This window comes from Cololabis saira, chromosome 11, assembly GCF_033807715.1.
Source record: "Cololabis saira isolate AMF1-May2022 chromosome 11, fColSai1.1, whole genome shotgun sequence".
In the NCBI taxonomy this organism is placed as follows: domain Eukaryota; kingdom Metazoa; phylum Chordata; class Actinopteri; order Beloniformes; family Belonidae; genus Cololabis; species Cololabis saira.
Window position 1 is genome coordinate 44,306,155 of NC_084597.1, and position 13,340 is coordinate 44,319,494.

Consider the following 13,340-nt stretch of genomic DNA (forward strand, 5'->3'; position numbering starts at 1 on the left):
AAGATATAATCAATAAAACATTTAAAAAAAACAAATAAGAATGCTACATCAGAATAAAGATTAAAGGTAAGAGACTAAGCTAAAATACATAAACACACACAGGCTAACATAAGCGAAACAAAAGACAATTGCTACAAAGGAAAACAGAAACAACATGAAGCAGCAACAGTAACATCAACATTAATAACACGAGACACAGTAACACACTAACAGGCCAAAAACTAACAAGACAAAAGCACTAAACACAGAATAAAAAGCAACAGTGTAACTAGACAAACTAATAGGCAACGTGACAGGTGGATCAGACAAACACCGACAGTCAGGGCAGCAAGACAGGAAAATGAAGCACTAAAATTTAATGTTGACAGCCTTGGCCACTAATTAACCACTTTTTTAGATAAAATTTAAAAGAAGCATAATTTGATTGGTTTCTAATCTCAGTTGGTATGAAGTTCCACTCACAAGCAGCCCTGATTGAAATTCCAGACTGGCTAAAAGCACTTTTCCTAAACTGGACCACACAATCTCCTCTAGCTGCTCCGTGTGGATGTTAATGCCACCTTTTTATAAACTGGTTCAAATAAATAATTTTAGTACAAAAGAATTTGGCAAACAAGTAACATCAGTATTGTTTAATGCAGTGCTGCATACTAGGCAGCTTTAAATCCCACAACTTAGCAAACTTAACTTCTGGCTGACAGTGTCCACAGCAGTAGAAAACGTAGCTCTGACAGTGTGGATGATGTTTGGGCACACAGATACCTGGTTTCCATGTGTGCTAACACTGGCAGTGTCCCTCACAGTCCACCACCACGTTACTGGACTGACAGAGGTCCGGGTCGATGGCAGAGCTCTGTACTGCATCTCTCCTGCAACCAACCAGCTGTCCCAATGGTTGACCACAAAATAACGTCACTAACATTGGCATTGTGTTAACTCCAGACGAACAAAACGCCTGCTTTCCTCGAGGTCTGCACATCTGGTGATCAGTTCCACTATGAAGATGATTAGCAGCTCATGGCTGCAACTTGTTCTTCAATGCTATTGAATTAGAAAGAGGATGCTTAAGATTTCCCACTTTTTTTAGTATTATTTTTTTCAGTTCTTGTCAAAATAAGCCAATAAATGATGACACGGTAAAAGAAGTTGCACATGATTGTACTCAGACGGTAGTAAATGCTTCTCTCTGATTTGTGTGTGTGTGTGTTCTAGTACACACGGGTGTGGATCCCGGACCCAGACGATGTGTGGAAAGCTGCAGAGATCACCAAAGACTACAAGGAGGGAGATCCTGTCCTCCACCTGAAGCTGGAGGATGAAGCGGTGCGTAACACACACACACACACGCACACAGAGGCCAGGCCCACGTTCAGATTGTTAGTTTCATGCTCTTCATTCTGATAAGTCAGATAAAGTTCTTAGGGTTGTACGGGTGCTCTACGGTCCTGGTTGAGCCGGCCCAGGTGTAAACCTCTGCTGCCTACCTTCCCCCTCTCCGCCTGCGCTGCATCCGGCCTAGTAACCAGTACTGGAGTTGAGGGGGGATGAGGGGGGGATGGCACCCCCCCTGAAATAAAAAAACATCCAAATCATCTCCCCTGTAAAACTGCCATCCCCCCTTTCCATCCCTTATGTCATTTCATCAATGAATGTGGTTTTACTGCTATTTCAACATTTAGAGTCATCACCAGAAAAATAACTTATTTGACAATTTTCACCTGTTTCAAGTAAATTTTTACTTGAAATAAGTAGAAAAATCTGCCAGTGGGACAAGATTTATCTTCTTATTACAAGCAAAAAAATCTTGTTCCACTGGCAAATCTACTTGAAACTGGTGAAAATTGTTTTTTTTTTCCAATGAGTCTTGTTTTAAATGTAATTAGATTTCTTTACTAAAATGAGACATTTTAACTAGAAATAAGACAAATATTCTTGTTAACATTTTGAGTTTTTGCAGTGATCCATTTTACTTATCCTGTGAAGGACAGAGTCATATTGATAAGTTCAGAAAAGTGTTTTTTATTGTTGTGTTTTGATGTATTTGATGTAAGCCCAGTGGATATTTAAAGCTTACAGAAGGCTGCATTTAACTGCTGCAACGCATTCCTGCAGGTGTTTAGGTCACTGCTATTATTTGTAATATATTATATTATTTGTAATCAGCACAAATTATCTGTCCCCATATGATAAAATCCACCATCCCCCCTGATTTCTTTTTTTACAACTCGAGTACTGCTAGTAACACCCACTAGACCTTAAAACATCTTATAAATGAAATAATACTTGAGTGTTGGCTGTTTCAGTCCGTCACTTGTTGTTTTTCTAACTTCATCATGGTGTTTGAGGAGAAGCTGCTCTGATTTCATGCAGTCCCGCCGTCCGTCTGGAAAACTGCGGTCTCATCTGAAGCAGCGCGGCATGTTTCTGAATGGTCCCAGAGATGAAGCTTGGCTCTGAAACTGAAAAGGATAATAAAGACAGCAGAGCTGCTGAAACAAGTGTCCCGTTTCAGTCCTAACCCGTGTCCCCGTCTGTGATGCCGTCTGCTGTATCTTGCATGGTGGCCTGTGTCATGCCTGGTCCTGTTTGTGTTGCTGTTGCAGACTCTGGAGTACCCAGTGGGTCCAAAGGCGAACCCCCTGCCTTTCCTGCGGAACCCGGACATCCTGGTGGGCGAGAACGACCTGACGGCTCTCAGTTACCTGCATGAACCTGCAGTGCTGCACAACCTGCGAGTACGCTTCCTGGAGTCCAACCACATCTACACCTACTGCGGTCAGTCACTCCGTACTCCTTACCTTCCTTTCTTCAAATCTTTTATTTACACTGCTCAACTTTCTTTCCATACTCTTTGAATTTTTACGTTTTTGGTACTTTTAGCAGGTTTGGCAGCTGTCACACACGGTTCCATCGTTTATTTGGTTCATAAACTTGATTGATTGATTTTGATTGAAATTCTTTATTCAATCGCATCACTCTACAAACATAAAACACAAACATTATTGAAAAATAGTGACTGAAAAGGCACAGGCAGAAGCAAAGTGCTTATATTAATGCCTGTCCTACATACAAACAAACTATAGCAAAACTAAACCAGAAAAGGAGGACAAATAAGGTTTACATTTATAATAAAGACATTTTTATATGTGTATATATATATATATACATATATATATATATATATATATATTTTAACAGCAGCAAACAAATAAATATTAACCTATGTAGCTTTGAAAGATTGCTCTACAAATCTTTTTTTTGTAAACTGAAAATGAGTTTTGAGATTTGTAAATCTAGGTTAGCGTCATTCCATAATTTAACTCCCACAATAGATATACATCTCCTTTTTAGTCTCTTTCGTAGCTTTTTGTACAACAAATTTACATTTTGACTCATGTATTGAGAAAAACCGTTACACAGACAGGGATCTGTGTAAACTGATCAGATAAATCAGATAAAAGTTGTGTGTGTGTTCTGATCTGGTTTCCTCTCCGGCTTCAGGCATTGTTCTGGTGGCCATTAACCCGTACGAGCAGCTGCAGATTTACGGAGAAGAGGTGATCAATGCCTACAGCGGGCAGAACATGGGGGACATGGACCCCCACATATTCGCTGTGGCCGAGGAGGCGTACAAGCAGATGGCCAGGTACGTTCACCTGGGGGGAGTTTCATTAGGAGATGTGGCATTCTTTTTTACGGCTTGGAGATGCATGGCCAGTTTTTATTGCATTTAAATATTACATGAAGGATGGCAGACAACTTTGTGGACCACAGATACCAAGATTTTAGCTATCGGCCCTGAAACATTTGTCAACATGCCTTGCGTCGTCTTAAAAGACATCTGATCAAGTAAAGAACCCGGTCGTGATTCCACCCATTGAGCACGTGATTAAAACTGTTTTTTATCAAGTTTAATACACCGAGAGTACACGTGTTTCCACTGAGATGTTGATGCTTTTATGTGAAGTGGCATCGACTAACATACTGCTCTGCTTTTTGGTCTTCCCATAAAAAATAAATTTCACGCTTTCAGCCACTTCAGAACTCGGCTGCTCGTGTGTTTTTACTGTCAGATTCAGAAAACTTTATTCATCCCCGAGGGGCAATTGCAATGGCAACTGAGCAGCAAGACGTTGAAAATCTCAAATAGAACAAGAACAAAGTAGAATAAAAATGAACAGGGCATGTGTCCTTATGTATAAAAAATATATAAATATACGAATGTCAGAAAAATCTACAGCAGAGTGACTGTAGTGGTCAAGCACTTTGTATATGAAAACTGGGGATAAATGAAGTTTGATTTGACATAAAAGGTTAATTTTGTTGTGTTATTCAGTTGCCCTGGACCGGTGTGATCTGCTTTGGAGGTCTGCATATCTGGGTACAGAGGTTCTAACTTTATACAGGACTGTCTCAGGAAATTAGAATATTGTGATTTTCTGTAATGCCATTACAAAAACAAAAATGTCATACATTCTGGATTCATTACAAATCAACTGAAATATTGCAAGCCTTTTATTATTTTAAAGCAGCACAACATAACTTTCAGCTTTTCTGAGTTTGGCGGCTCCTTTGGACAAAAGCGGTAGTGTTTTACCAGAAAGAACACTACGTTTCCCATGAGCACCAGCGCGTACTGCTGGAAAACTCCTGTCCCGTCGCGTGCATTTGTGTTGAGAGAAGACGGGACGCTTTTCTGTTTCACCAAGTGAACAGACGGAACGCAAAAAAAAAGATGTTAAACTGCTGGAAAGGAACTGGAATTTACCGGGATTCCTTAAGCTGGGTATACACTGTCTGATATTTTAAATCGTTTGATTCACCCCCATCTCACACTGCACGACTAAATCGCGGAGTTCAAAAGTTCACAGTCCACGATTTATGGTCTCACACTGTACGACCCGATGCTCTGATGCTCCGTCTGCTCACACTATACGTTCATAATCCTCCCGTCGGACCTCTGTACTGGAACTCGAGGCCGGTTTTGGGGCAGGGGTGGGCTGTGTCCACCCAAACGTACGTCCTGCCCACACGATCAAAGGTTATGGGGATACTTTATTTTTTTATAATTTTATTTTTTTATATATATATTAAAAAAATCCCAAAACATCTGTACCGTTTCTGATTGGGCGGGCACTGCGCATCATTTTTAGACACAATAAAGAACGCATACTGCAAAAGTTGTGTCTCGGCGGAGAGACCCGACGTCCCAGCAAAGTGAGAAGAGAAAAAAGAGTTGTTCCGAACAGCAGACAGCGCACACACTAAAGACTGATTTATGGTTCCGCGTTACACCAACGCAGAGCCTACGGCGTAGGGTACGCGGCGACCCGCACCGTACGGGGAAATGCAGTCTTTTTTTTGCTACTAAAACATGATTTGTAATGTGAATTTGCAACACTTAAACTGCAAATAATAGTTTTTGACGTGACATCAGAGATTGTACATGCTCTCTGTGAAAGGATGAGGCAAATCGGGTCGTAGCTGCTTCAGCTGTGAGGAGCGACCAGGATTTCAAACACGCTTGATTTTCTTGCGACCTCACGATTTGTGATCGGGAGCTCGTCGTGAGGTGTTAATCTCTCGTCGTGAGGTGTTAATCTCTCGTCGTTACCCCACATACACTGCACGAGGCACGAGCAACGATTGGGTCAAAATCGGGCCCGATCAAAAAAAAGTCGCACGACTGGAAAATCGGCTCAAAACGAGCCGATAATCGCACAGTGTATGCCCGGCTTAAAACAAGAAAGCCAGGGAGCGGTATATGGAGAAAATATTGATTATTAACGGTCTGGATCCATATGAAATCCCTACTAAAGAATGGAGCTCCTCGTCGGAGCGCCACTCTTTAGAAAGGATTTACTGCCGCAGTTCTGCACAACCCACGTCTTACTACCTTGTTTAGGAGTGTTTGGCAGCTGCTTTGGTAAATGTTTGACTCGCCATGTGTTTCAATAAATTAGTATAATAGTACAACATACAGTACATGTTTTGTATTACTCTTACTTTTCTTTTCTTTTTTTTTGACTGCTTTGAAGAGGCTCCGAGGCGTGAGCAATACTTTTTTTTCCTTGTGAGATTATTTTTTTCCTCTGCAGCTACAAATCAAATAGTTAATATTTTTTCCCTCAACAAAATTAATCGCACCGCAGAGAGCTGGCCAACAACTGCGTTTAGCTGGAGAAGTGAGGAATAAAACCTGTTTGAATGATCCGACCCCGGTCTGTGAGTGTTGGTTTGTGGTTTAATAAACCCGTGTTTTGATCCGACGCCCGTCTGTTTGCGTGTTAGTTTGTTTACTGAGGAACGTTATGTTTGGTCGTTACAGGCGCGATCCAACCGAGCCGATGACTCTTTTACTCTTTTAATTTGTTATCTCAGATAATTGGCCGGCCTCCGTGGTTCTGCCTCCGAGCAGGAAAGCGGTGAAAAGTTAAACCATTAGGATCTTTTCCCCACGTCTGTTGTGTGGAGCTGCTGCAGCCACAACGCAGCAACTCCTTACCAGCTTCTGGGGAGCTGCGCTACAAGCCCCGCCCATTTTCGTCTCCACTACGAATCGGGAAGGAGGGGGAAGTGACGTATGCCGTAAAGCAGTCAAAGCCGTAAAAATGTGTAGTTTTTTAGTGTGGCAGGGTTCCTACCATGCTCCTCAAAGTTACATAGTGCCAGTGAAGGAGATACAGACCCCTCAGACCATGACAGAGGTTCATTAAACCTGTTGGAAGTTGATGTACAGTCACAATGACTCTGGAAATATGATATTAAGCTGGAAAAGTTACATAGTGTCGCTTTAATATTGCTGATCATGGCTTACAGCTTAAGAAAAACTCAAATATCCTATCTCAAAAAAACTACAATATTCTGGGAATCCATAAGCCATAATCAGCAATATTAAAATAATAAAAGGCTTGCAATATTTCAGTTGATTTGTAATGAATCCAGAATGTATGACATTTTTGTTTTTTTTAATTGCATTACAGAAAATAAAGAACTTTATCACAATATTCTAATTTTCTGGCTTAAAGGCTTTGTTTTTTTGGATATTTGTCTGGTGACAGAACTTTTCTTCTACCGACAGGTCTGACTGATTACAAGGTAAACTCCAAACATCTGGCAGATTACGGAGGTTTTTATTAGTTATAGAGGTTTTTACTCCAAACATCTGGCTGATTACAGAAGTTTTTATTTCATAAATCTGGCTATTTACAGAGGTTTTTACTCCACACGCCTGGCTGGTTACAGAGTCGTTTTCTTCCATGTTTGTGTGACTGGACATGGAAGTTTTTAACTTCGTATGGACAAATATTTATTATGATAACGTGATGAGCATCTTTCATGTACTTGAAGTTGGTTTAAATTGTTAAAGGAGAAAAGCGGTGTTAGTTTTGGTAGAGATGTTGGAAGACTCTCCAGTGATGCTCATTGATCCTTAGTCGCAGCTCCTGGTGAAAGAACATCAGTTACAGTTGAGAGGGACGTGAAGGATGCTGGTAAGATATCAATCGGAGGGTAAATGGGTTGTCCCACCATGACAAAATATGATCATTATGAAAATGAGTATTTCAAGAAAATAAGTTGGATCTAATTTAAAAGCATTTAGTGTCATTATGACAAAAAAAGCTGTGTTTTTTTTTTCTTTTATATGGATGTTGGGACTTTCTTTGTCAGCAGAACTCTTCTGCACGTGTAGGGGACGTTAAAACTGACCCCACTACTGACTGATCTCTGCAGAGATGAGAGGAATCAATCCATCATCGTCAGCGGAGAATCTGGAGCAGGGAAGACGGTTTCTGCCAAGTACGCCATGCGCTTCTTTGCCACCGTGGGCGGCTCTGCAAACGACACCAACGTGGAGGAGAAGGTTCTAGCGTCCAATCCCATCATGGAGGTGGGTTCAGACATGGTGCCTGCTTACATGTAGACGGACAGCAGGGGGCGCTCTGCACCGTGACCCGGCACGTCCTGTGTCCCATCATTAATGCACAGGCTTCCCTAGGCTGCAGCCTAGGGGCCCACGTGTGGAGTGGCCCTCGGATTGGTCAGACTATCTATTAGAAATGTAACATTACAATGGTCCGTGGGGTGATAAACAAGCAAAAAAGCACTGATTGGGCCAACATGGGTCACTTCTATCCAATCAGCTCATTGATTTGATTTGTCGTTCTTCCCTCACAATGCTGTCGCCTGTCAATCTTACAGCAGCAAAATGTCCGACAAGAAACTCAGTGGCGCTCAGAAACGTAGAGTCCAGCGGGAGAAAGAAAAAGGAGTAGGGATGGGCGGTATGGACTAAAAAAATTTATCACGATAATTTCTGGCATTTATCCCGATAACGATAAAAATGACGACAAAAAAAATACCAATTCAACTCCACCTTTGTAACTATAAATCTATCACCACATTCAGTCTTTGGAGCCCCCAAATCACTGCTCTAAAAGAATACTAAATACTACTAAACTACACCAATTAAATTGAATTAATAAAAACCAATTAAATTAGTTACACCTGTACTGCAAAACTGTAATGACTCAGATGAAACAAGTTTGAAATGTAAGAACAGATTCAACATTTATTCAAACTGTAAGGCTTAAACAGTGGGATAACAGCAAACAGCTAAAGTACCTTGTCCTTCAAGTTTTCTTAGCTTATAAAATCACAAGGTAGAAAAAAATACAACCTGATAAATAAAGAAACAGGACAAATAAATAAAAGTTCACTGAAAATAAAACCCTATCAGTGATGACGTCTTCTAATATAAATAAAATGTGCAAATCAACCTGTGGTTGGAACATGCCACAAATTAGATACTATTGCAATTTTTTTTCATAATAGTCAAACGTTATATCAAAATGTAACAACCATTTCCTTCTGTTTTTGCAGACTCTGCACATAATAGATGATGTTTGCTCCTCGTCTCTCTCTTTAAATCCAAACCAGTTCCAGACAACGGAGCTGGAGCCTCGTTTAACAACGAGCTCCTCGCTCTCAGATCCGCCTTCCGCCATGTTTGTTACACAAAAACGTCATTGACGGGAATTTATTGTTTTTACCGCGAGATGATAAATTCTTACCTTGGGTAATTATTTTGACGGTATATCGTGAAGGGTAAAATATCGCCCATTCCTAAAAGGGACAAGCAATTATTAATGAAGATTCCAAAGCTAACAGGGTATTTTAAGTCTGGTGGTTGTCAGGGTCAAGATGTGGAGGCGGATGACGCTGACTACAGTCAGTGTTTCCAAATGTTGATATAGCACTGAGACTCTTTTTGACTTTACCTGTTACCAATGCCAGTGGGGAGGGTTCATTTTCAAAGCTTGGACTTGTGAAGAATAAACTGAATAAACTGATCCACAATGGGCCAAAACAGACTCAATCACCGTCTTTGATGAGCATTGAGAGTGATATTCTTAGAAAACTGGATTTTACCAGCCTCATCAAAGACTTCTCATCCAGGAAAACAAGAAAGAGAGCCCTGCAGTTCTGTTACATTGCTGCCACACACACACACACACACACACACACACACACACACACACACACACACACACACACACACACACACACACACACACACACACACACTGTATGTGCTGCTGCTGTATTACAGTTTTTGTTGAAATTGCATTACTCTGCCCCACTGCTTGATTTGTGCCTCTGTGAGAGTGTGTTCTGCTGTACAGGACTGTCTCAGAAAATTAGAATATTGTGATTTTCTGTAATGCAATTACAAAAACAAAAATGTCATACATTCTGGATTCATTACAAATCAACTGAAATATTGCAAGCCTTTTTTTATTATTTCTAATCTTAAACTGTAAACCATAATCAGCAATATTAAAATAATAAAAGGCTTGCAATATTTCAGTTGATTTGTAATGAATCCAGAATGTATGACGTTTTTGTTTTTTTTAATTGCATTACAGAAAATAAAAAATGTATCACAATATTCTAGTTTTCTGAGACAGTCCTGTAGAACAGGGTGGTGTGTGTGTGTGTGTGTGTGTTTGTGTGTGGTCTGTGCTGCAGCAGATGTGTCTTGGTTCAGAAAGCTTAACGCTTGTTCATCTTGCAGATGCAGATGGCTTTCTGTAGTATTTTTGTTACAACTAAAGGCTGTTATAGTAAATGCTACTGCCATGTGCACTTTTTTCTGGGAGAACATGATGCATAAGGGGGGCCCAGAGGAAAACTAGCCTAGGGGCCCATGACTACCTTAATCCTCCTCTGCCCATCAGGCCATCGGAAACGCCAAAACCACCCGGAATGACAACAGCAGCCGCTTCGGGAAGTACATCCAGATCGGCTTCAGCAGACACTACCACATAATCGGGGCCAACATGAGGACGTACCTGCTGGAGAAGTCCCGCGTGGTCTTCCAGGTGAGCCCGAGTCAGTGGACTTCCTCAGGGTTTGGTCAGTGCGCCAGCTGAGCGTTGGTTGTTTGTGTTGCAGGCCGAGGACGAGAGGAACTATCACATCTTCTACCAACTGTGTGCCTCGGCCAGTTTACCAGAGTTCCAGGAGCTCGGCCTCAGTGAGTCCCCCCGTCTGCTTCATGCTGATCCTTAACCTGTTTCTGAGCTGCTCCACTCACTGCAGGTTATATCAATGACGTGGAGCCTATATTTTCTGAAAAACAGATTATTTTTCAATTCAAAATAGGTTTAAATGGATAAAAAAATACCATATATATGACCTACCTGTTCCACATATGGACTCACTTGAATTTTACAAAAAATACTAGTTATTTGGGATTTTGTTGTTGTTTTAAGCGTCAAAATGTCATGTGGTGCGACCGTCTGACCATGACTCTTGTTTTGAAAATTCTAAATGTTTTTAAATCAATCTTCTGCCCTTTCTGGCATGATTTCTGAAGTGTCTTGTAGTGTGTAAGATTGCAACACATTTGTATTTATATTTCCATCATAATATACAAACAAAGTTTGACTGATGTCCATTTTATGAAATATCATGTGGCGCGACCATTAAAAAAACAACCATTTTTGTATAATACTGAAAACTTGTAAAAAAAAATAAAAAAAAGATGTCAAGATGTTAAGGAAATTAATTAATTTTAATATGAATCATTGTTGAACCACATTACCTTTTTTAAGGCTAGTGCCAATTCATCTTGACAAAAAACTTTTTAAAATTTTTAATTTTTATATGAATGTATATGTGTACACAACATTCTTAATGTTTGAACTACTGCAATGGATATTCTTTTTTTTTTTAAATTTTTTTAAAATTGACCTGTTGAAAATCCTTATTCGTCATTGACCCACGTACATCCCCAGTCCACAACAGGAGTCACACCGAAGCACTTTACAAATAAAGTAATGAAGATCAATCAGTTCAGGGTGATAGAGTTTAGTTTGATCTAAATATAATCCAGAGGTTGGTCCAGGATGACCTGAGCCCTCTGTGAGGAAAACACTAAAAGGAAAAGTTGGAAGCATAATTTTACAGGAAAAGAGGATGACTGCCTCTTAAAAATGAAATCTGGAGCTGCTTCCACCAGAACTAAGAATGAACGGTAGTTCTGTATCTCTTTGAGAGAGGATGTTTCTTTTTTTTTTTAAAATATATATATTTTTTCCCTTTTTTTTTTTTTTTTTTTTTTCTTTCCCGACCCTGTGCTCCTACCTGAGTCAGTCCTGGGCATTGCTCCCTCTACCAACCCCGGGAGGTCCTGCACTGAGCTCAGGTCTCCTCCTTAACCTGAGGAGTGAGCAGCTTCTTTTCACCAGACAGGGTGGGGTTTCTCCGGCCGGACGTAGCGCATGGAAGGATCACGTTATTCCGGCCAGATCCTCCCCACCCCATCTGGAACCCCGGTTGGAGAGAGGATGTTTCCGAGATTGTAAAATTACAATGGTCACAGACGAGTCCAAGGTTCCCCAGACTAGTTCTAGATGACAGGAGGGTGATCCCAGCATCTTGGTTCAGGCTAAGCCCTCACCAGGTGCTATGAAACAAGTCCCTACTCCAGGCCTGGGGTCTGTCCCCACAACTGTTTCACCAAAATGCTCAATTTTTCCTTTCTTTTTTTTTGTTAAATTGAAAATGGAAAATGCTTTTTCTTTCAGCCAGTGCTGAAGACTTCATCTACACATCTTTAGGAGAGAACATCTTCATTGAGAGCGTGAACGATGCTGAGGAGCTGAAGAAGACCAGAGAGGCCTTCATGCTGCTGGGTAAAAAACCTCAGAACACAAACCCACTGGTAACATCCCTGTTTACATGGTGATTATTCATTTGGGATATCTGGATCAAACCAGCGACGCAGGGAGAACGTCATGACACAATTACCGTCATTTCCACTTCTCTTTCCTGTATCCAAATTCAAAACAAATGCTGCTTCGCCCAACTTTTCTCTCACCTTCTTGTAAATCTTCTATCCCGGTACTTTCTACCGTCTACAAATGCAGAAATGTTCATATCCTTCATTACATTTATGAAGTGATTAGTCTCCTCCTGGTCTTGGTTTCTCCGTGTTTATAAGAACTTCCTGGACTCAAAAGACCAGGATTCCTTGTGAACAGAGCATGTGCAGAAAACAAATTCCTGTTCCGTTTGATGGGGATATTCAGTTTGGCGTTTACATGACCCAATATTCAGGTTTAAAAGGAGTAACCCAGGGGTCATATTCGGGTTTGTAAAAACCGGAATATGAGCAAATTCTGGTTATTCAAAGGGGTTATTGGTGTTTACATGGCCGTGCAAATTCGGGTTATTGCCAATATTCGCGTTTTAAAAGGGTTATTGATGCATGGAAACGCAGTCACAGAGGAGTTTGTCCAATTCTTCCCCGTGTTCTCTGCAGGTGTGAAGGAGACCAGCCAGAGCAGCATCTTCAAAATCATCGCCGCCATTCTCCATCTGGGCAACATTGAGATTTCCCCGGAGCGAGATCAGGAGTCCTGCTCAGTCTCGGTACGTCCACCTGACGGCCGCCGCTCCGGCGGTTTCCGCTGCGCTCTGACGGAGGTTCTTTGTGTTGCAGAGTGACGACCTCTATCTGCAGAACTTCTGCAGGCTGCTGGGGGTGGAGCTGCAGCAGATGAAGCACTGGCTCTGCCACAGGAAGCTGGCCACGGCGTCTGAAACCTACGTGAAAAGCATGTCCCTGAAGCAGGCGCTCAACGCCCGTAACGCGCTCGCCAAGCACATTTACGCCCGCCTGTTCGACTGGATCGTGGAGCATGTCAACAAGGCGCTGCACACCTCTTTCAAGCAGCACTCCTTCATCGGGGTCCTGGACATCTACGGGTACAGCGCCGGGTGCAGCGCCACCTGCTGCAGGTGTGTCCGCTCCACCTGTGACCACTTTG

The 13,340-nt window shown here is 41.5% G+C and overlaps 1 protein-coding gene across 3 annotated transcripts in view; it reads left to right on the plus strand.

Moving 5' to 3' along the window:
• Positions 1 to 13,340, plus strand: part of myo5b (myosin VB) — an 84,936-nt gene that overhangs the window by 24,031 nt on the left and 47,565 nt on the right. For all 3 annotated transcript variants that reach the window (XM_061734572.1, XM_061734573.1, XM_061734574.1), the window contains exons 2-10: positions 1,213 to 1,323; positions 2,604 to 2,775; positions 3,502 to 3,646; positions 7,735 to 7,891; positions 10,242 to 10,385; positions 10,459 to 10,540; positions 12,096 to 12,203; positions 12,833 to 12,942; positions 13,013 to 13,278. In XM_061734572.1, coding sequence (XP_061590556.1) covers positions 1,213 to 1,323; positions 2,604 to 2,775; positions 3,502 to 3,646; positions 7,735 to 7,891; positions 10,242 to 10,385; positions 10,459 to 10,540; positions 12,096 to 12,203; positions 12,833 to 12,942; positions 13,013 to 13,278 — 1,295 coding nt within the window. The remainder of the gene's footprint in view (positions 1 to 1,212; positions 1,324 to 2,603; positions 2,776 to 3,501; positions 3,647 to 7,734; positions 7,892 to 10,241; positions 10,386 to 10,458; positions 10,541 to 12,095; positions 12,204 to 12,832; positions 12,943 to 13,012; positions 13,279 to 13,340) is intronic.